This window comes from Hippocampus bargibanti, linkage group LG14 (genome assembly GCF_051943395.1).
Source record: "Hippocampus bargibanti isolate YZ-2025 linkage group LG14, ASM5194339v1, whole genome shotgun sequence".
NCBI lineage: Eukaryota > Metazoa > Chordata > Actinopteri > Syngnathiformes > Syngnathidae > Hippocampus > Hippocampus bargibanti.
Genome location: NC_142747.1, coordinates 6390476 through 6414520, shown reverse-complemented (window position 1 = coordinate 6414520; position 24045 = coordinate 6390476). Strand labels below are relative to the sequence as shown.

The 24045-nt window shown below is 42.3% G+C and overlaps 1 protein-coding gene across 1 annotated transcript in view; it reads left to right on the top strand.

Annotated features, from left to right (window-relative positions):
* Positions 1-24045, top strand: part of cntn5 (contactin 5) — a 130301-nt gene that overhangs the window by 100159 nt on the left and 6097 nt on the right. The window contains exons 13-22 of the mRNA XM_089013643.1: positions 2231-2358; positions 4918-5108; positions 6871-6991; positions 8991-9149; positions 10209-10358; positions 10447-10517; positions 19284-19518; positions 19602-19711; positions 22088-22274; positions 22373-22485. Coding sequence (XP_088869769.1) covers positions 2231-2358; positions 4918-5108; positions 6871-6991; positions 8991-9149; positions 10209-10358; positions 10447-10517; positions 19284-19518; positions 19602-19711; positions 22088-22274; positions 22373-22485 — 1465 coding nt within the window. The remainder of the gene's footprint in view (positions 1-2230; positions 2359-4917; positions 5109-6870; positions 6992-8990; positions 9150-10208; positions 10359-10446; positions 10518-19283; positions 19519-19601; positions 19712-22087; positions 22275-22372; positions 22486-24045) is intronic.

The window sequence follows — 24045 nt, the reverse complement described above, 5'->3', positions numbered from 1 at the left end:
CCAAATTTAAACCGGACCACATCTCCCAATTATTGGAAATCTGCCTTAATACTACGTATTTTCAATTTAGGGAAAAATTCTACAAACAAATTCATGGTTGTGCTATGGGATCACCAGTTTCGTGGAAGAGATGGACATTTTCGACTGGTCACATTGTTCAACAAAGAGCAAGTGTAGATTAAAATGCTAAGATAGCATTAGCTCTCCTATCGAGCCAATTTTAGCCTTGGCTACTATGTTGGCTGCATGAGAGACTTATTTATACAAGAGTTTTACGTCTGTGTAAGCTCTCAGTCGTACAGGAGTGGTCCATCGATGAACATGTTTCTTCAGCCGTCATCTGTTCTTCTTTGAAAGAAATACAGGTGATGGCTGAAGAAACCTTTTCAACAAGAGTTTTACTATCACATGTACAGTGCAGCACATGCGATATATAAATCACACAAAATTATTTGGTAGAAAAAAATGTATTACTTGAGTAGTTGAAATAAATCACTTTCAATTCCCTTTTTTTAAATTTTATGTATCTAAAATGCATGTCAAACTGTTGCTTTGGATGCTAACTGTTAGAATGCCATTGGCTTTTGCATTGTATGTATTTAGCTAAATGGATAATACTGGGGAGAAGCTACGTTTAGTGGAATTCTCTTTGTTTTAAATTGTGTTTTTTTTTTTGTGTGCTTGAAATGGCATGAAATCTTAATAATAATATATTTTTAGCATTTATTTTATGATATGAACTGCCGCTTAGTGTGGAATTAGCTTGACTATACACTATCAATTAAAACGGCAACAACAAAAATTGCCAAATAATTGCTGTAATCTAAAGAAATCGGCAGAGAAGTGGTATTTTTTTCTTTTCAAAATCGCAATCTCCTGGAACCAAATAATGTAAGATCCACTCCGTCCTCCACTTCCACCGTCCCCATTATCTGGCAAGCGTTGTTGCTGCCGCATCCTTCAGCAGCTACTTACGAGTCTCGGCATGTTCACCTGTTTGTTTTTCCCGTCGATTACACTCAGCATATCTCCCCCGGAGTACACAGTGATGAAACGTAAGACTCCCTTCCAAATGCCTTTGTCAGGTCAATTTATGAGTATAATATTGTTTCTAAAGTTGATTTAAAAAAAAGTGAAATAAGGCAATTGTGTTCTTTAAAAAGAATCACCCCTGCCGAATTGATAGTCAGGCAACATATGTGCCTCTTTTGTTCTCGACCTCAAAAGCAAAAAGCAATTGAAGTCAAGGTGACATTTACTGTTAGTTGCACTAAGTTCATCCTGTCTACTTGATATCTAATTTAAACCAGATTCCCTGACGAATGCGGAAGTATACGCCATAACATGTCAGGTAATTGAACACCTACAATACACTGTCTGTAAGAAAAGAATCTGGTTTAAATTTGACATTGTTTCCTGTTTTTTTTTCCCTGACCAAAATGTTATTTGCGTTGTCTCTATCTCAAGGAAAATCTGCGATTTAAAAGCTCCAGAGATGCTAGATGACTGATCGCGGTGCCTGGAGGTTAGCCTCATTGCTCATTGATCTGTTCTGAAAGACTTTGATGTCAACATTCCTCCATCGCAAATGACGCTACAAATACACAAATATTGCAGTGCAGTTTGGAACCAAAAGTACGCAGGCCGCAACGTCCTGGCAAGAACATACTGTATATTTTGCCTGAGTAAGGATGCTGGTATCCCAATATTTGCTTTGATGTTTAAAATACCAACGTCTGTGTCAACACCCTCAGCAGCCATGAACCATGAACGAACGATCACTTTCAACCCATTAGTCTGTTTCATCCAAAAGGGTTGTATCCAGGCTTTCTATAGTGGCGCAGGAATGAATAACGAACTAAATGTTCATAATGTGCTGCTGAGGGTTTTTGTTGTTGTTTGTTTGTCTTTTTAAACTGATACGGTACAATTTTTAAACACAGTTCGGTTCGGTTCTATTTAACTTTTACTATGAATAATATATCTGCCCAAATGTTCAGGGAGCAAACATGGTCAAGGAGCAAAAATGAAATAAAATGTTACCTTCTGGCCATGATGATTCACCTCTTTTGGTCGCCGTTAATATCATCCCACGGTTGATTGGATTGGATTGGATTGGATATGCCTTCATTAGTCTCACAGTGGAGAAATTTACATTTCACAGCAGCAAAGTGATGAAAGGAATGAAAGAAATGAAATTGTAATGAGCGTTTTTTTTTCCTTGCTGCAGGATGATGCTGTTGAGGAACAACACTCTGAAAATCGCCAACGCTAGCCGAGCGGACGAAGGTGGCTACGTGTGCCGGGCTGAGAATCAGCTGGGCTGGGCCGAGATGACAGCCACGCTGTGGGTGAAAGGTAAGTGATACCCCACAGCCCGTCATTGTCTGTCACATTCGGAGCAAAGTAGGGCAAGTGCACCGCCATGTCCACCAGTTGGCTCAAGTCAACTGTCTATATAGAGGACTTTAAAACAACCACTGCTGCAGTAAAAGTGGTGGACCTGGAGCAAAAATAAACCGTGCAAAAAAAAAACTAAAGGCGCACCAAACCATCTGTCTATAAGCCACATGTTTATAATGAAAGACGGTACACAAAAAAGTTGTCAAAGTTTTAATAATATACCTTAAATTTTCTTTAAACGCGGCAGCAACACAACATGAGCCAAATGAGACAAGGCAGCAACACGTTTGCACTCGCTAACAGGTCCGGGTATAAAATCCAAAGGCGTCACAGGCAGGTAGCACTGTGAACGACGAAGAAAGACGACACGAGACAACCGTGTTAATCAGCTTCACACAACAGCATTTATGACCATTTACTCATCAAAACATCAATTTAGCAATTTCAATATCAGAATACATTCATGTGTAGATCTATACATTCAACATATATACATTGTATATATCCTCCACATTCGCACATGCTTATTATGCACGTCTGCCCACTCGTGTGTGTTGTACTGGGAACTACAATTGACATCCAAAAATCCAAATTCATCAAAGCCACAAACAAGGTTTCATATATAGCATCGCCCAATAAGTCCCCAATTACTTTAACATCTTGAGAATGTCTAACACTTATTATTTTGAATACCTGTGAACGACGAGGAAAGACGACACGAGACAACCGTGTTAATCAGCTTCACACAACGGCATTTATGACAACTGCGCATGCGTGAGCTGAGCTACATCGCCTTCCTCTGTTCCATTCACAGGCGCGTAGCGCCCTCTCCTGACTTGGTAGTCTAATCGACTAACATACAATAACAGAGGTCGTTTCTAACCCCCTACATTTTGGTAAACGGTTTCTTTCCGCGGGCTATCCAAGCTTCCAATTGAACTCGGAGGGCTACTTTAAATGCACGATTAACACGCGTAGTTACCGTCGTTACATGAATTTGCGTCTTCCTCGGCACATATATTCGCCGTGTCTCACTCTTACCTTTAGTGCTCGAGCGCCCCATGGCGGCCGTTAGAAAAAATGCATAAATGGGCCGCATCGTTGAATAAACCGCAGGGTTGAAAGATATGTAATCCACCATTCTGAAAATAAGGCCAAGCAACACGAAAAAAAAATGACTGGATGGTTGCACTTAACCTGCTAACTGTTTTCTGTAGCTTGCTGTCACTAATTCTATTATTCTGCAGCCGAGGAGTCGCAAGAAGAATCTGTAATCACCAGCGCCCCCTGTCATGAGGCAGGAGAACTGTGTGCCTCACCTATGCACAGTTTTGATAAAAATAAAATAAAATAAACATTGTAGTACAGTGTTACATTATATACACCAGCTAAACTGTAGAAATTTAGTTCATTTACTCAAAGCTTTTGAACATTTTAATAGTGATATGCAGAGGGACAGCAATGCGGTCTCACTGCAGAGCAAGCCAGCACAGTTAGCATAGTCATTGCGCAATACATGGTGAGGCTCAGCCAGCTGCTGCCTCATGCTAGTCTCTACTGAGTATTTTTGAACGGTAAATGTGAAAATTCAGCGATTTAAAAAAAAATCAAAAAATGGTGAAGTTAAATGGAAAAGAAGGTTAAAGTACAAATCACTAAATAAATATAACTGTTTAATTTATTTCGTCAATTGATATTTCCATGATGACAGGTGAGGCTGTGCCTTACCTGCCTCCCCTGACTGTATGTTGTACAGTGGGTGCAGAAAATCAGTGAACCATTTGAAAGTGATCAGTTGCTGTATTTGTCGTACAACACGTGTGCAATTATGCATATGTCCTTGAGCGCCTCAAGTGTCTGGTGCTGTAGATTATATTGGTCAGTAATAGTGGTTCAAGTGAATCCAGAGCAAGAGCTACAATGATTATAACAGGATACTGTTCCACAGGGTTGTACAAAATTGCAAAGAGGCACTGTGCTATGATATTTGGGTTACTGTTTATAGAGTTAATGTCTAGGGGGACGAAGCTGTTTAAATGGCTGCTGGATTTAGTGTGCATCGATCGGCTTGCGCCTGCCTGAGGGGAGTCGCTGGAAAAGGTGGTGTGCAGTGTGCGGAGGGTCCAGGAGGATTTTCAATGCCCTTGTCTTGGTTCTTGCGGTGTGCAAGTCCTCAAGAGTGGGTAGGGCGGTGCCAATGTTTTTTTTTTTTTTCGCCGTCCTAACTGTCCGTTGAAGTCGTATTTTGTCCATTGTGGTGGTGGCCCCGAACCAAAACGCGATGGAAGAACACAGGATTGATTCGATGACTGAACACCACATGACAGCGGGGCAATTTAAGCAACCAACACAAAAGGCTTTGTAAGCTAAATAAGGACCTAAACCACTCAAGGGCGCTACCGCCAATGCCCACCAGGTGCTGTGAACAGAATCATGTGATCCACCGTATGAGGTCACAGCCAAAACGGCGGCTGTCCGTCTGAGGTGACAGTGCAAGCAGCTTTGCACTTGCAGAGGCCATGCGCGTGGAGCTGAGCCCGAGCCGCGTGGAAGTGACCGTGGGCGAAAGCGTGGTGCTCAGCTGCAAGGTCACTCACGACACCTCGTTGGAGGTCGCCTTCCAGTGGATGTTCGACCACAAACCAATCAGCTTCCAGGAGGGAGGTGGCGGCCATTTTGAGTACATCCAGACAGTCCGAGCCAAAGTAAGCATTACATTTTGTTCCTGTTTTCTCATCTGATTCTATATGTCTCTGTAGTGTTTTTTTCATTTTGTATTATGTCTTGATTAGAATATTCCATTTTGCAGTCTATCCTTTTTTTAAGTTCTCGCAAGTTGTAATTCAAATTATAAACTCTTGCCAATCTCATGAAATGTTGAGGTGATACAGCCCCCCTCACTGATCATACGAAAGAGAAAACTAATTTTCTCTTGAAATGAAATGAACATTTGCATTTGTTTTATTTTTTCACAGCAACTTGAAAAAATGTAAACAAGCACGTCATAAAAATGGCATCTCGAAACTGATTTGAGTCAAGTCAGATGACTCCAATACAGTAATACCTCGGTTTACGAACGCTTTAGCTGACGAACTTTTCTCCTTACGAACATTAAATTTGCGAGAATATAATCTTGGCATACAAACTAGTTTTCGAGAAACACAAGGAGCGCCACAATGGCTGGCGGACTAGTTTTCGGCGGAAGAACACCAAACCACACGGCCGAACAGCGCCACCGTGGCTTCCGGACTACTTTTCCACACCCCCTTTCTCTGTGTGCATATGTGGCATACGTGGTTTGCTATCAAGTGTATACTTTTGCTTTTTTGCGACCGAAAAAGACCCCAACACAGGCTGGTGTTCAGCTGAAGAGGACACAAAAGAAGATTACGGTCGAGTAGAAGAAGGAGATCATCGAGAAACACGAACAAGGTGTGCATTTGTGTGACTTAGCATCCCAGTACCAGTATGCTGGGTCGGCCATTTAAGCGTGTTTCAGTGTTGTCCAAGCAACGGTCTCAGGCAATAGAAGTGGTTGAAAAACTGCTGTTGATTTGGATTAACGAAAAGCAGCTGGCAGGGGACAGTGAGTGAGAGTATTATCGCCAAGAAAGCACGGTAACTTCTCTCGGATATCATCAAGACACAACTACATCAACGACCACCAGAAAGATAAATAAAACAACTTTATTATATAGTACAGTTTATTTATTTAATTACAATACAATTGTACATTTATTATACATAAAATAAGGTATATTCATGTAGTTGTAAGGCTTATTTAGTAGAAAACGATGTTTTATAGGGACCTGGAAACGGATTAATCTCATTTTTAATGGTTTCCTATTGGAAATTAATGTTTGGAAGACACACTTTTCACCTTCCACGCACTACCTGGGAACCAATTAAGTTCGTAGGCTGAGGTATCACTGTATTTTATAAAACCGATCCAATTCTCTTTATCAGTGGTGCAGTATTTCAATTATTTTTATCAGATGTTTATTTTTGTACATTATCACGGCACTTGCTCAATACATGAAAGTTACCAGAGACTTCTTAGAACGTGCACGTACAGTATGTAACTTATTCGCACCTCTGGTGCCAAGCACGAAATGTTGGAGCCACTTTTTTTTTTTCAAGTCACATCTGTCCTGACAAGCCGTCGTCTCGCCACCGAACGACATTGAGCAGCGGTTCCCTGTTGGCGGCTGAGGCACGCTCTGCAATTTTAATCGGGATCGATGCTAAGCAGCCATGCAAGAAGCCCGCCTGGGTTTGCAGCCGATGGCACTTTTCATTTCCCAGAACCCAAAGGGGGGGAAAAAGCCCAGGAAGGAGCGGCTGAATTCAAAAAGAATATTTTTTTTTCCTTCTGGCCGCTTGAGCTTCTAGATGTAAAGGAATTGCACGCTTTCCTTTCAAGTGCATTCCGGATCCTTCTCATGTCTGCCTTGTATGTCTTTGCAGCAGTCGTCCACGGTGGATTTGATGATTAGGAGCATTTTGCTGAAGCATGCTGGGAAGTACGGCTGCAGGGCCCAAACCAGCGCCGACACTATGAGCGCAGAGTCAGAACTTCTTGTTCGAGGTGAGCTTGTCTGAAGTCGCATTGAAGCGAGCTAGAAAAAAAAATCACATTTCCGCGACGGCAAGAACGGCGTGGTAGAATGGCGTGAATGATGCCATCGCAGGGCGGCCCGGTAGTCGAGTCGTTAGCACACCAGCTTCACAGTGCAGAGGTCGCCGGTTCGTGTCCCGGTCCGTGTCCCGGTTCGCGTGCCGGTCCGGCCTCCTTGTGTGGAGTTTGAATGTTCTCCCCGGACCCGCGTGGGTTTTTCCGGGTCCTCCGGTTTCCTCCCACACTCCAAAAACATGCATGGCAGGCAGATTGACCACTCCAAATTTTCCCGAGGTGTGAGTGTGAGAGTGACTGTTGTATGTCTTTGTGTGCCCTGTGATTGGCTGGCAACCAATTCAGGGTGTCCCCCGCCTCGTGCCCGAAGACAGCTGAGATAGGCTCCAGCGACCCCCGCGACTCTATTGAGGAATAAGCGGTACGGAAAATGAGATGAGAGATGAGATGCCATCACATTTTGACAACTTAGTCATCAGCTCTCACCATAAAATACATTTTACGTGGAGGGTGGGTGTTATCATGAGAATGAGAGGTAACAAGGAAATTATTACATGAAATTATGATTAATTAATTCCAATAATTGTGCTTTTACTTTTTTTCATCATGTACCTTTAGTTTTAGTTATTTTTAAATCAACAATGTAACCTTTAAACCCCGCTAACATCACAGCTCATCGTATGAAATGCTGACATTTACTTTTTAATTAAAGCAAGTCTGCGCATATTGTAGTCACTACTACAATGTAGTGTGTGCGAAGGGGCCGGCTTGCCCGCATGTGCACAGGTTCGGTCTTAAGCGGAGCTGACAGGAACTGTCATCCAGCGGCAAATAAATTGGGTTTGCTCTTGGCTGGATGACTGGACTCGCTCTTAATTTCATATCCTCCACACCCCGCCCCATCTTGTTGATGCCGCAAAGAGAAGGGACCATTTACGATTCCGATTTTGTTGCTGTATTGATGTGCGATTTTCAACTCTGCTTTACTCTCAGACAGTTTAATTCAAATTTATTTTATTTCATTCACCACCACATTATTAAACCAGAAAAAAAAACACTCCACATCAATGTTTTTGTTTATGTGATGATGATTAGTTTTCCAAACTACAGCATGCTGCATTCTGCGTGTTCTCATTGCCATTCGTCAGTGAGCCACTTTTATGGGAACCTTCCAAACGGGACACCTTGCTAGGGACACAGCACATTGCCTTTCATTTGAGAGAGCTCCAGCTGTTCGCCCCCCCGAACCCCCCACACCCCTAATCCCAACTCGCCCCACCCCCCACCCCCTGAGTCCTCACGTTTTCTGCGATGATGGCGTTCGCTAAACAAGACGGAGGCAAACATATGTTCACCTTTATTGGAACATGGCGATTCCTGACACCGAACACCCCCACCCCCCTTTTCAAAAAATAGGCAATGTTTGAGTCTTCCTCTCCGATCAACAGTCTGATTGTGTTTGCCATCGGTTCTTTTGTTTGCTTAGTTGAAGGAGATTACAAGATTACCGCTATTCATGCTAATTTGCACATCTAATTGCCATTGTGAAGGCCTCATTCTCATATCGAACAGCTGCGGTATAATTCTGACCGGAGCTGAATGTTTGAGACGGCTTTCTGTTTTGCTCTGTATGAAAATTCTGTGTCTGTGAATTCCTCACGCCTTCCAGACATCTTGTCCCGTAGCATGTGTGGCTCTCCTGCTGTGGGTTAGCGATTTCACGTGCCTGAATGCGTTACCTCAAGATGAGAGACGACTCCTGACTCACACGTTGCGCATAGCCATGACAGCGGGGGGTCGGTTTGGTTGCGTATTTTGAAAGATTCCGAAACCGGTTGGCTGTTTTTCAGACTGGGAAGTAGTGACTGCTCCAGCTTGAACTTTTAGCTAGCTAAAGGTTTTTCGTCATCAGAAACCGATTGATTTTTGACTTCGATCTTTCTCAACCTTTCAGGTCCTCCTGGCCCCCCTGGTGTAGTGATTGTAGAGGAGATCAGTGAGACCACCGCCACCCTGTCATGGACCCGTGGCCTGGACAACCACAGTCCAATCGGTACCTACCACCTGCAGGCCCGCAGTCCATTTTCATTGGGATGGCAAACGGTCAAGACAGGTAATCAATATGGTGCCATTTAGAATTTTGACTGAACGAGAAATTTCCAATACCCAAGTAGACAAATCAAAAGCCAATTTAAAAAGTTGAAATTTCTCCAAAATATATCTGCTCCTCACCTTGTTAGCATCAATTAGGCGAAGCACATCTGCGCGCTTATACATATAGCCATTTGTGTTAATTTATTTCTTTAGTTATTTATTGTATTTTGGTACCAAAACGTCAATTCACTTTGAAGCGCATTCAAGTACTAGGAATTGATACGCATTAGCTTTGTTGTCAGAAACCTAATCTGGATGTACGGTGAGTGCATTGTTGGGATACTTCACAAAAGCTTTCGCCAGAAGACATCTTCTTTCGCATGTCTCGTCACAGAGGATTAGCAAATACCGTCACAAGCGTGTTTCCCCACCCTTGGGATTACAAAAAGATCAAATGCGTGTAAACCGTTAGCGACGGTGAATTTGAATTGTGCTTTGGAAGCCATTTTAGCTTTGTTACCGCCCAGTGTAGAAAAATATGTAAAGCTCAATATTTCATGTTCTTGTATTCTTGACTCAGAGCGCTGGATTAAATATAAAACTGGCGAAACTGTCCATTGTAAATGGTAGTCGGATATAATGAAGTACAGTACAATTATTCTGTCATTGAGTATCAGAATATCTTCTTTATTTTATTTTTTAAGATAACTTTATTTATTTAGTTTTTGTAAAACTCTTTACCTCTACTTCTTGCATGTAAAAATAGATTTGTATTTTATACTCACAATGGGATGGGGACAGTTTTCAAGAGAACCAAGAAGCATAAACATCTTTATGGTTTCAGTTTTTTCATCGTTCAATTTTATTTATTTATTTATGTATTTATTTATTCATTCATTCATTCATGTGGTTATTTATGTGGTTTCTTATTCATTGTTTATTTTTACTATTCACACACATCTACCCTTACGGCATTTATATACAGTTTTTCCCACCTCTATACAGTACATGCAGTCAAATACTATATAGTATTTCATTTTAAATTTTTCCCCTCATGGCAAATTTTTGCACATTGCAGACCCGGAACCCGTCACTGGGGACTTGGAGTCCGCCGTGGCTGTAGAACTGAACCCCTGGGTGGAGTACGAGTTCCGTGTGGTTGCCAGCAACGCCATCGGAACTGGAGATCCCAGCGCTCTTTCCAGAGGAGTCCGAACCAAAGAAGCAGGTACTTTTGAGCCACGACTGCATTTAGAATGTTTTTTTTTTCCTTCAAGGTGTGGAATGTAAAAAAACTTTCCTTTTATGGTCTTCAGTGCCCTCAGTGGCGCCAGCGAATGTGAGTGGCGGGAATGGCCGCAGGCATGAACTGGTCATCTCTTGGGAGGTAAGTGGTGCGCCAGCATGATTCATTTCTTTTTTTTCTTTTTGCTGTTTTTTTCCAGGATGAATGGTGTGGGGGCACTCAAATGTCACCCTGGCCACTGGGCTTTAAGCTTCAAAGAAAAGTTTTATTTTGTGCCACTGTGCCACTCACGTTTTTCAAGTAGAACGTTTCAAATATCCATGGTTGTATAATGACAAATTGATGCCCCCTCACCCAATATAAATGCTTTCTCCATGTCTTGAGATACTTTTTGTTTCTCAAAGAAACAGCATTCAATGGATGTGCACAATGAGGTGGACACTTTTTATTCCCCTTCCTTCCCACCATAAGCTTCAATGGGACCTCCTCATGAATTCCAGATCCATGAATGTGACTTAATGAGTACATGCTTGCTGCTGCATGGTCCACCCATTAGCATTTGTCACTTTGTCTTACCTGGAAATACCTGTCACACACCGTGAGGCAAGAATGGGTGGGAGGGGGGAATCAAGCGTGGTTGATGGATGTCGCTGCCTCCAAAGCCTCGCACGAAGCGGTTGAATGACTTTGAACGTATTTTTTTGCAAAATAATCACAAGCGTTTACACTCGGTTGCGTACGCTGTCACAGAAAGTCGATTAGTGACGCCGCGTCCGTCTTGCAATCGTCCAGTGGTCTCTAATTAAAACTCGAAGGAAGTTGTTTTTTTTTCCTGCATGGAATGAAACCTTGACAAGAGTCTGGGGTTGTGCTGGCTGGAAATGGATCCAAAATGAAAATAGACTGACACTCCTCCTCTGCCCAGGCCTGCCCATCCCTATTTGGATCAGGGACGACACCATACATAGATACACAGCTTGTGAATATGCCACAATTTTTGTATTAACCTTTTCAAGGACAGCATACACTCAATAGCCCATAGTATAGCCCATAGGTGTCAAAGTCAAGGCCCGAGGGACAAATGTGGCCCGCCATATTATCTTATTCGGCCCGCGACAGCAAATCAAAGTTGTGAAATTCCATGATGCTTGCTAAGGTCTAATTTAAAAGTGTCGTATGTAAACCATAGTAACAGTCATTATGCTTTACTTGAAATTTGAAAGCTAGTTATTCATTAATTTGTTGTATATGTACTATGTAGAGGGCATTAAACATTCTAATGGGTTCCCAAAATTCTGAACGGCCCTCGAGAGGGAACCATAACCCAAGGCAAAAAATGAGTTTGACACCCTTGGTATAGACCAAGTAATTTATTAAGGAACTCATTTTAGAAGTCAATGCAACAAATGTGAATTTAAATGCACAAAAAACCACAACAAAAAAAATCACCTACAGATTTTTTTTTAACTCACATTTTAACTCACACATCGGATGTATGTGGTTTAATTTGCTGATTTCCCAATGTAGCCCAAGCTGGCACGTCCCTGCAAGGAGAAAAATCAATAACAAATTAAGTCGGAATAAAAACAATAGTATTAGTATGGACACACACTCGATATATGCTGGCCCCCACGCAAAAAGCTCTGACTTTATCCATGCGTTACTTTCAGTGAATGTCAATGACAAAAGACATTTCTGGTGCGAAGAGAGGTGTGTGTGTGTGTGTGTGTGTGTGTGTGTGTGTGTGTGTGTGTGTGTGTGTGTGTGTGTGTGTGTGTGTGTGTGTGTGTGTGTGTGTTGTGTGTGTGTGTGTGTGTGTGTGTGTGTGTTTGTTTGCATGCGTGTGTGTGTATGTGCATGTGTGTGTTTGTCAGTGTGTGTGTGGGTGGGTGGGTGGGAGGCAGTCAAGACAGGCTCTTTCTGATCAGGTTTTTTTTTTGTTCCTGTTTGGAAAACAAACCCTGGAAACAGAGCAGTGAGCCAGAGTATGATTGTTTTCCGCAAGAGCAGAGGTAGAAGTGATTACTGTAATAAGACGCTCCTGTCCAAGATAACGGGGATTATCTCATTGGACCCAGGGGATGCTGAGTCAAACTGCTAAACACAGAATGTAATACAAACGTTGAATTGTGAGTCGGCCAGTGGGGGCATAATGGAGGGATATATTAAAAAAATAAAAATAAAAAAAAGACTCCTCTTCCCAAGTGACGGTTCTTCTTTGTTTGCGTCCTGATCACAGTATGATACTACCCCTCAGTGGCCATTTTAGACACACCAAAAGGAGCAGCATCATGTAATGTATTGCAGCATTAAATCATGATGCATAAACAGTTAATCTGTGAATTCTATTTACTCATTTACTGCTATTCCCGAATCTATTTGGGAATTGAAAAGCATGATGGAGAGAGCCATTTCTGAATTTGTTCAGGTTTTGGTTTTTCTTGCGTGGGTGCTGATAAAGCGCTCGTCGTTTTTACCTTCCACGAGGTGGCAGCATTTGCCTTTTTGCCATCTTGGCGCCTTGTTACAACTTTAGCTGTTGTTAAAGCACGATATAAATCAATATGTATGTACTGTATTATATTTTGTACAGCTGCCCCCATTTCAAGCTCTGATAACTCCAGACCGATATAACTTTAACCAATTGGCTTTTTTTCTGATGAAAGAAGAGAGTATAAGGTTTCTTATGTTGCATTGAATGTTTATTTAGTGCTAAAAATCAATATTCTGTGATTCATGCAATTTCAGTTAAAATGCCAAAAACATGCACATCGTCTGAGTTATGAGTTAATTGTCATTGTTATCGGAGTACAATATCGTTTTCTTAAAAAAAATTCAGGTGAGTCTTTGGTCTTGTGAGCATGGTCGGTGAAGAAATATATCTCATGGTTTGCGATAGGGGAGGCTCACCTTGGTCAGAGTTGACAAATGGGCTGACGAGGCGGTCCCGTCTGCCCACCTGGGACCCTCGTCGCGGTGATGAAGATGTAGTGAATACGCAATTGGGTCTCCAATGAAAAAAGGGGAAGAAGACAGCAGGTCAGAACCGCTCCGGATGAACCCATCGATGCGTATTAGTGTGTTTATCTCTTGCTACAGATAATAAATCTCGCGGAGAGGAAATTGGCGTGAACTTGTCGCAGGCTCGCCCCGCAGATGGGTTGGGATTTGAGTGGTTTGGCGGCATGGGGGGGGGGGGGGGGGGGGGGGGGGGGGGGCTGAGGGGTTGCTTGATGCGTCGGGTCTGGACTGACTCTGAGCAAGGCCAAGAATTTGTAATTAAAACGGGTTGAAGAACTCTTTTGCAAACGGGGGAGGGGTGAACAGATGTGAAATCACATTGTCGTTATTAAGTGGGACCTGGAAGCCCAACTGCCACGGGGAGAAGGAATGGAAAGGTGGGCTTGCGGGTGCCTGATGGAAGGGAGAGCGCCATCCGGATGGAACGGATGCCTGCTGTTGTCAATGGTTCGGTTGGTGAAACATATTGTTGGCTTGAGTCCACTTAGCATATTCATACAGTGGTCATTAGACTCGCAAGTTTAATTAGTTCCAAATCACTTCTCTCTTAATTTAACTTTTGTCATTGAAAGGAATGAGAATATCGTTCATTTCATGCACAGTCGTGTGACATGTAAAAAGTGATTGTGGTCAGTAATCACATACAGTAATTCAAGACTATAAGCCAGAAATTCTCTTTTCATTTTATAAAGGTTCAAGACATATAGTGCCATCCAGGCTTTGGTTTCATCCAGAGAGGACAAAAGGAAACTGCAAAGGAATGTGTCCCTTCGAATTAGTGGGACATACTGTAGATCTGGCAGTTGTCTTCAGAGCAGGGAAAGACAATAAATACCCTGTCTTATGGTGATGGAAGCCAAGGGTAGAAAATAGAGTGAAAATAGCAGGGGCACCCAAATTGAGCCTTGTGGAACACCATACAAAATACCATCTACTGAAAATGATCTAAATTGTAAGAATTTGAAGAATGCGCCCTGTGATTGATGAGTAATAAATCCGAGGTGTATATTGACGAAAAAAAAATACTTTGTTTGTACTACTTGTACATGAATAATTTGGGATAAACAGCCATCAGAACTGATGGGTCGGAAGGTCCCTGAGAGGAGGGTGGTACTACTCCACTCCCAGAAGTCGTGCACTCACTGATAAAGGTATTGCCACATGACATGTAGTCCGAGAAGGCTTGGTGAAGAAATGTAATTTTAGTAAAGGCTTATCTTTGTTTTGTTATTCATTTGTTATTTTTTTAATATTTGGTAGCGGTTGGAGCTCATTCGGCTGTGTCCATATTGAAGTCACAAGAGGCACAGGCGAAGGATGGATCTTGAACATTGTACAACTGCACAGATTCAAAACTGTGTTTTGAAATATTTTGTTTCCCTTTACTGGAGGAAGAACCTTTCAGGACTCAATGTACCGTACTGGACGCAATTGGTGCCTTCTGTTGGCCTTGGTGGAAGTATTCACTCATGTGAGCGAGTGATAAGAAAAATGAATGTGATGATGTCTCTCCACTACGCCTCACTGTCATCCATAAATTTGACAAGCTCCTCGCTCTTCCAACCTCAACCGGTTTCCCGCCCGTGCACTATTTCCTCAGGTGGCGGCTCAACACGTTTGGGTATAAATCAGCAGCGGGCGCCCGGTGATCGATGGTGGCCCCTATTAAAGGAGACGGTAGCCTTTTTTTGCCGGCTGTGGCTTGCTCACTAACGCTTCCGTCATCATCTGCTGAAGGGTCGACGGCGAGAGGGCTGGACGCCGTTAAAGCAGGATGAATGACTAAGCAGGCGGCTGCTTTTCTGCGGGGGCGTCCATTAGCGTTGGCCTCGCAGTCACCGATCCCATTAGTGATTGGTCACGAACTTATTTACCAGGCTCTGTCCGCGTGTGGCCTCTTCATTCTCTCTAGGCTCATTAGGTTGTATGTAAAAAACTACAAATACGTACTTGGTCCTGTACTTAAAGGACAATCAACACCTCCCGACAAGTTGTGTCCATAATTTGTAAAATCACTTCAAATTACTTCTACTGAGCGTATTTTACAAAGATTCCACGGCATACAGCTATATTTTACGTTTTAAGACTCGCGCTGAATATTCAGGAAGTCTTGTTTTCGAGTTGATGACGATGCCTGACGTGACGTCAAGTCTGGAACACCCCTGACCGAGAAAGCGACACACAATGCATTTTGGGTACTTTGTTTGGTCTGAAAACTTTGTGTTGATACGTGTTGATGCCGAAATTATAAGGAAAACACATAAATAATGCAATGGTGAATCGTTGTGTGTTGCACCAAGACTACTATTTGATACTAGTTGACAAAAATTCCCCATCAGCCCATTTCCAACTGTGCTTGAGTACCATCTTGTGCATTTTCTGGGACGCTACATTGGAGTCCTGACGGCTCGAATTGATATGGGAGGACTTCTTTAATCGATTGCAAAAATTTATCTTTCCTCTTCAGAACTATTTGAATCATATTCATAACTGGATGAGGAACAAGAAAGCATCTTCTCCGAATCTGAAGCCATTGTTTTGATTCTCCAGCAAGGCAAGACGTCCTGGCGTGACGTCACGAACAAGGGGGCGGAACCTTCTGAAACTGGACACTTCCAGTTTCATTTTGAAGTCGTTTTTGGACACTTTAAGTCATTTTTATTGGTGTTTTTCATTTGACTAAAAATATCAGCCTGCGTGATTTTAGATGCTATAAAACGTTTTTCTGATGTCAGTTAGGAAACAAAAAAATGGTGTTGGTGTTGTGTCTTGGGTCTTATTTTCACTACGATTGTATTTCACGCCAAATTGGGGAAAGTGGTAAAAATAAATCATTCAACATAAGATATGGGACTTTTCCAACCTGACATATTTTGAAATACATTTTTGGAGCCAGCCACAAGAGGGAGTCATGCCATAAGACAAAACTCCTTTTACCGGTACTTTTACTTATTTGGGTCATCGTGCTCTCATGACAAACCGAATTAATTGTTGTCTCTATCTCAGCAATATGTTTGCGCTTCTACTAACAGTTCCAATTCCATCACTTCAAAATGTCATTTTATTTCTACTGTCCTCTTTTTAATACTCCATGCTGCGCAATTAGGTTGAGAGAACCACAGATTTACCACCGCTGTTTGGGATCTTCGTAAATCAGTTCTCTATCTCGATTGTATGTGACCCCAAGCACCACTGCGGTGCTTCTTTCGGAAGCCCGCGATGTGAGTATTTTAGTCCACCTTTGGTCGCATCGCCCATAAAGGCTTGCTGATGAGCTCATTTGTCACGCTCTGTCCGTCCCCACCCCCCCTTCCCAGCCCCTTCTGCCCCACCAGTGGGGTCCTAAACGGCTTCCGTTTGTTCAGGTAGCTCCTAAAAGGTTCATATTCAATGAGCAGCGCGGCCAGCCTGTAATGATCCATTTTGATGACAGCTCATTTAGCTCCGCTGGTCATCCCTGTAATGAGTACGGTCACACTGATTGGTCATCGCCTTTCCATCCGCTGCCATTACCTCCAGGTGGGGGATGTGGTTCATTTGGGCCATGTTTGGATTCCTGTTTTATTTTTTCTATTCACACTCAAACTACTTTTTGTAACAATGGATTATGGATGGATGGATATATTATATATATATTTTTTTAAATACCGAGTACATAGAACAATTCAAAGATGTTTTAATATATGTACAAGTCAATCTCAATTAATATTTATATTGACTTTCACGCACCATCATTAAAACACATTCCATTAAATGCAAAAGGCAGCGACTCATTTCCATGTATTGCATTGAGCAAGGCCCTTAATCCGCTGATCTCGTGGTAATTATTTCAATTCTGCCCTAATGAATTCCCATTTGATTGGATGGAGTTGCTGTTAGGCAACTCAAGGGAAGTGACACTCGATGCCGTTCTAAAAAAACGCCTTCGTGATAACTGGAACCACACAGGAAATTGTTCCAGATGAGAAAAGTTTGTTTCCTTTAGTTGGTGTCCCAAAAAGTGAAACTGTGTGTTGTTTTTAATCCAACTGTTTTCCATTTTTCATTTGTTGATTTCACTCAGGTTATTGTGGCCCGGTCATGATTTGAGGACAAGTTGTACTGTCTTATTCAGGCAAAGTGCATACAGTGCGTAGATGAGAAGGTTTCTTCAGCCGTCATCTGTACAGATTTGAAGGTTTCGGAAGTTTCGCCTCCTATCCAAGAGGCTTCGTCAGCGAACTAAAGTCTGACTGGTCGTATCGGCCCTATTTATGTATCCCTAATGTCCAGCCATGGCGGCGCCGGACACAGCTATGATAGGTCCCTACTCTCAGGTTGGGGGGAGCAGAGGACCACTCCCTGTGGCCCCACTGATTGTTCCTACATTCCTGACTAACGACTGGCCCATTTCCCCCACTCCCACCGGTATCACCTCATCAGCATAACGACCCTCATCAGCATTATGAATGTTGCCAAACCTGTTTTGCCTAAGCAGGCTATTGTATGAACGATCCAAATTGAACCTCACCCCACCAGACCGGTTTAATGAAGGATTTTGTTGTTTTATAAGAATCGCTTCTTTTACCCCCCTTTCAAACCATCTATGTTCTTTCGCTAAGATTTTAACCTCATTGTCGTCAAATGAGTGGTTGCTAGCTTTTAGGTGCAAATGTACTGCCGATTGAGGCCCACTTGTATTATCCCTGGGATGTTGATAAAGTCTTTTTTTGAGAATTTGTCTAGTCTCCCCAATGTACTGCTCTTTACAATTTTCATTCTTACAATGTATGGAATAAACTACATTACTTTGTTTTTCATTTGGTAGCCTATCTTTTGGATGCACTAATTTTTGCCTTAACGTGTTTATCGGTTTGAAATAAGTAGGAATTTTGTGTTGCCAAAGGACTCATTGTAATTTTTCAGAAACTCCTGCAATGTAAGGTACTGCGAATCCTCTCCTTTTTTTATCTTGAGAATTATTGGTTTCATTCCCCATTCTTTCTTTCTGACATTTGTTGAATGGCCACTGAGGGTACCCACAGTTAGTGAGTGCTCGCCTGATATGTTTTGACTCCTTTTCTCAACCTTCAATGCTAGTTGGTATTAGTTTAGCCCTATGCTGGAGGGTTCTGATAACTCCTAATTTGTGTTGTAAAGGGTGGTTAGAGTCAAAAAGTAAGTATTGGTCAGTGTGCGTAGCCTTCCTAAAGACTTCTGTTTTTCGCGCTCTGTCCTCTTTTATAATTACTTTACAATCCAAGAAGGCTAGTTGGTTCTCTTTAATGTCCTCACGAGTAAATTTAATGTTGATGTCTACAGAGTTGAGGTCTGTGAAGGATTGAATTTCTTGTTTTTTAATTATGACTAAAGTATCGTCCACATATCTAAACCAGTGTCTAGGTTTTGTCCCCGGGAAGGATGTGAGGGCCTGTTTCTCCATCTCTTCCATGTACAGAATTTTTCCCGAAATTGAAAATACGTAGTATTAAGGCAGATGTACGACTGAGAGCTTACACAGACATACAGTACGTATTTGCAAATTAACCAACCTGCGCTCAGCATTTGAACTGATCAGTCAGCTTTAGCTATCGGAAATAATGCATCCACTTCATAATTACGAGGTGGGTGCACATAAGTGGTGCACTGGTGCGCATGAGGACTGAAAATTTAATATTGATTATCCCGTCAGTTCAAGTCTGTCATCGTGCTTTAGCACACTGAAGAACAAGTCAAGTCATCTGCCGCATTTGCTTTGGGGGCCTTCAAAATAAAATCTAAATAAAGCATCAATATAGTGATTTTATTTTGAAGTTGACCTTCACGGTACGTTGCATACTAGCTGATGAACAACCATTACTCAGGCAGCATTTGTCTCCCCTAAGAAAATGTATCTTCCTGTTCCAGCCTGTGTCAGAGGAATTCCAAAATGGGGAGGGCTTCGGCTACATCGTTGCCTTCCGTGCCAACGGCACCCGAGGCTGGAAAGAGAAGATGGTAACGTCAGCCGACTCCACAACGTACAAATACCGCGACGAGACCTTCCCACCGCTGACTCCCTTTGAGGTGAAAGTGGGCGTGTACAACAACAAAGGCGACGGGCCATTCAGCCCGGTCGTCGTCATCTACTCGGCCGAGGGCGGTGAGGTCAAATTTGGCTTGTTGGGACTACTTTCAGGAGAAAAAAAGACAGTCAAAAAGAATTGTGTGCATGTGTGTGTGCAGAGCCTAGAGACGTGCCATCCAACGTGAAAGCCTATGCAATTTCAGCTTCGCAAATCAGAGTCACGTGGAGGCCGCCCAACCCTGGTCCCGGAAGACCCAAAGGATACGAGGTGCGCTCGTCTTCATTCCACCGATTTGCACGGTCGTGGTGCACCCCAAATATGTAGACAAGAGGGAGGGGCAGGGTGTATTTGACAAATTGTTTAAATAAAGTCAGCGGGAACAAAATCTAAAACAGCAGTCATCGCAACAAAAAGGTTCAAAGTAGCAAACAAAAGCATGAGTAAAACATGACAAGGTGAAACAAACCTTAAAGGGTGAAACAAACAATGGCTCGACACTGAATGGTCGTGCCGACAGTCCTTTTGACTGCCACTCATTAAAACGACTAACACCCGTGCCTCTGCCAGCCGTTGATCGAAAACCAAAACGTGACACACACCCTGAGCAAACGATTCATTAGGTACACACACACACGCAATTAAATGTGATCCAATCAGAGGAAGCTTGAGTGTGTCGGTGTGACTGGAGTGCCCCCCGTCTTATACTTGGGACTTTAGATGACAATTTTTAGTCTTTGGAAACGTGTGTGTGTGTGTGTGTGTGTGTGTGTGTGTGTGTGTGTGTGTGTGTGTGTGTGTGTGTGTGTGTGTGTGTGTGTGTGTGTGCCTGTGTGTCTAATTTAAAAGTGCCCGACCGATATATTTTTTTTAAAGACCAATTCCCCCCAAAATATTGATGGTCTCTGAATTTAAATAATATGGAACGCCTAAAACGGATATGTCCAAAGTCCGACATAACAATCAATAATGTCTGGCCCGCATATAGAATTAATACAGTGGGTCACAACGCTCTTATCTGTCTGTTCTAAGTGCCGCCATCTAGAGGGTTAATTAGGAACAGCAGGTTAGTGTATGAGTACAGTGATACCTTGGCTTGCGAACGCTTTAGCTAATGAACTTTTCGCCTTACAAACATTAAATTCGCGAGAATATAATATTGGCATACCAACTAGTTTTCGGGAAACACGGAGCGCCACAATGGCTGGCGGACTAGTTTTCGGCGGAAGAACACCAAACCACATGGTCGAACAGCGCCACCGTGACTGGCGGACTCGTTTTCCACACCCACTTTCTTTCAGTGCACTCAGTGCAGACATGGTTTGTGATTGAGTGGATACTTTTGCTTCTGTGGGACCGAAAAAGACTCCACCACAGGCTAGTGTTCAGCCGAAGAAGGCACAGAACTAAATTAACGTCAAGCAGAAGAAGGAGATCATCGAGAAACACGAACGAGATGTGCGTTTGTGTGACTTAGCGTCCCTGTACAAGTATGCTAAGTTGACCATTGCTACGTGTGGCTAAGGGAGTTTCTGTGTTGTCTAAGCAACGGTCTCAGGCAATAGAAGAGGTTGAAAAACCTCTGTTGATTTGGATTAACGAAAAGCAGCGAGCAGGGGACAGTGTGTGAGTATTATTGCTGAGAAAGCACGGCAACATCACTCGGATATTGTCAAGTGGCAAGTACATCAACGACCATCACAAAGGTAAATAAAACTACTTCATTATACAGTACAGTTTATTTCTTTAATTACAATACAATAGCACCTTTATTATACATAAAATAAGGTATATTTTGTGTAGTTTTAAGGCTTATTTAGTAGAAAATTATGTTTTATGGGCACCTGGTAACAGATTATTCTCATTTTTAATGGTTTCCAATGACAAATTAATGTTTGGAAGACACACTTTTCACCTTTCACACACTTTATGGGAACCAATTAAGTTCTTAAGCTGAGGTATCACTATATATATACAGTAAAGTCTCGTTATATCGATATCGGTTATATCGATAGTACTGTTTATTATGATACTATTTCTATGAACGCAAGGAGAAAATTACATGCGCGCAGGGTCGGATATATCGATAGTCCCGGTTATATCGATATTTTTCGGACTCCCGAGAATATCGATATAACGAGACTTCACTGTATATACAGTAAAGTCTCGTTATATCGAGAGTCGGAAAAAAATATCGATATAACCGGACTATCCGATCCTGCGGCATGTAAATTGTCTCTATATATTTTCTCTCTCTCTCTCTCTATATATATATATATATATATATATATATATATATCTCATCTCATCTTCTGTACCGCTTATTCCTCATTAGGGTCGCGGGGGTTGCTGGAGCCTATCTCAGCTGTCTTCGGGCACGAGGCGGGGGACACCCCGAATTGGTTGCCAGCCAATCACAGGGCACACAAAGACATACAACAGTCACTCTCACACCTAGGGGCAATTTGGAGTGGTCAATCTGCCTGCCATGCATGTGACTTCAGTTTTGAGCTGCTGACATCCTGAATGACTTGACTCCAATCATCTAATTTTTATTTGCCACAGACATTCGTGTCTTGAAACATGAAGTTCAACTGGCAAAATTCGCTCCCACCGCTGAACTCAACTGTGTGTCTGTGTGACCAGGTGAGCTACTGGAGAGCTTCCGAGAAGGAGGACTCCGGCTGGAAACGGAGAACCACAAAAAACGAGACCTCCCTCGTTCTGGGGGGCTTAGAAGGCAACAGCCAGTATGTCCTCACCGTCAAAGGCTTCAACAGCATCGGACAAGGACCCGCCAGTGCCTCCGTCATGGCCAAGACCAGGAAAGCCCGTAAGGACAATACTGTAATATGATGTACCCCGCTTCTTTCTGGGCATGATGAGCTTTTGTTTTCTTCTTTTGTGGTCTCTTCTTTGTGGTGTCTTTAGCTCCTGTGCAGCCTCCGGGAAACCTGTTGTGGATTCAAGAGGGCAACAACGTGTCTTTAAGCTGGGACCCAGTGAAGGCTAAAGAAAATGAGTCAGATGTCATCGGCTACATGGTAACCAGGGCTGTTTTCTGATGTGTAATAAAAGTAAAGATTAGAATTTAAAAATCTGAGGGAAAATGAGAAAATAAAAAAATAAAAAAAATTATAATAATACAATTCCTCTCTAAGCGCCTTTCAAATAAGGCACGAAAATACAAAATAAAATGATGGGATAAAAATACCACTTGATTTCATTCGGAAGAATACTGGTAATTGATTAAAAAATAGAAAACAAATTGTACTCTACACTTTCATTACATTTGCTTGTGAATTACATCATTATTATTGATCAGAATCAGAAAGACTTAAGCAGTCCCACAATTGTCATTAAGAAAATAACAAAAATAATTCCACTTTAGATTTAGTCTTAGTCTTTTGGGCATAAATGGTCATTAGTTTGAATCATCTTTTAGTAATTCCTTTTTGTGATCATAATAGTCGACAAAAACTCAAAACAATTTTTGTTTACTTTTGGTCCCTTCGAGTCAGAAATAAAACGCAAAGTTTCCATCCCAATAGCAAAGATTTTCTGATCTATCCATTTCACGCAGATAAAGCGGGAACAGTGTAATCAATGTTCATCACTCAAAAATGAGCAGAGAAAATAATATCACGATAACGAAAACAACACAGGCTCACATGGATACTGCCAACTACTGGCCCGGCATGCACACTACAATTAGCTTTGTATATGATCCTTATTACTGTACAGAATTTTTGAAAAAAAGGCACAAAAAAAACGGAAAAGAAAAAATGCTGGAGTATGTTACGCAGTGACAAGGGCTTTAAAAATAGCAACGGGAATTTCATTGATGCTTCGACTACATGGCGAGTGAGGCTGTGGAGGAGGAAGCCAAGTAGGAGGAGGAAGAAAGCTGGCTACCTTTCAAAGCCATCCAGCTCACAGGCGGCGAGAGCGTCCTTCTGGCTCGTGACCTCCAAGCTGTAGCAAGGCAGGCGAGGAGGGGGAAAGAAGAATGGTTTGGGGTAGGCTGGGAGCCATTTTCCTTTTATTGCTCAGTCGAAATGTTTTCAAACTATATTCTCTTCAATGATGCAATGCCATCTTGGGAGTGCAAGAAAATCCCGTTTCTGTAGTTTGGAAAGCTTTCTTGCCCCATTTGCCAAGCCGTCCATATGTATTGCGCAGCAAACCTGTGTTTTAAGTATGACTCTATATGTGCACGACCTGGCTGCCAGAATTCAACTGGTATGACACAAGCCTCATCAACACAGTTTTTAACTGGTCCAAAAAGGCCGGCGAAGGGTCTTGTAAGTGGTTGCGCGGTTCCCATCTTGTTAGCCTTAATAGCAAGTCAAGTCAGACAAGGCAGTCGTATTAAAAGTTGTCTGGTATTTTCAAAAAAGCAAACAAGGTACATGGTAGGATCAAAAATACTCAATTCACACATAAAAAGGAAGATTCAACATAAAGGAAAGAATCAGCCGAAAATGCGGACAACAGGCAATGTGACACGGGTGGCTTAAGGGAACTGAAAACACAGAAACAGGGTTGATGAAAACACAAATAAGACACAAACAATAATAAATTAATAATAATATAATAATACA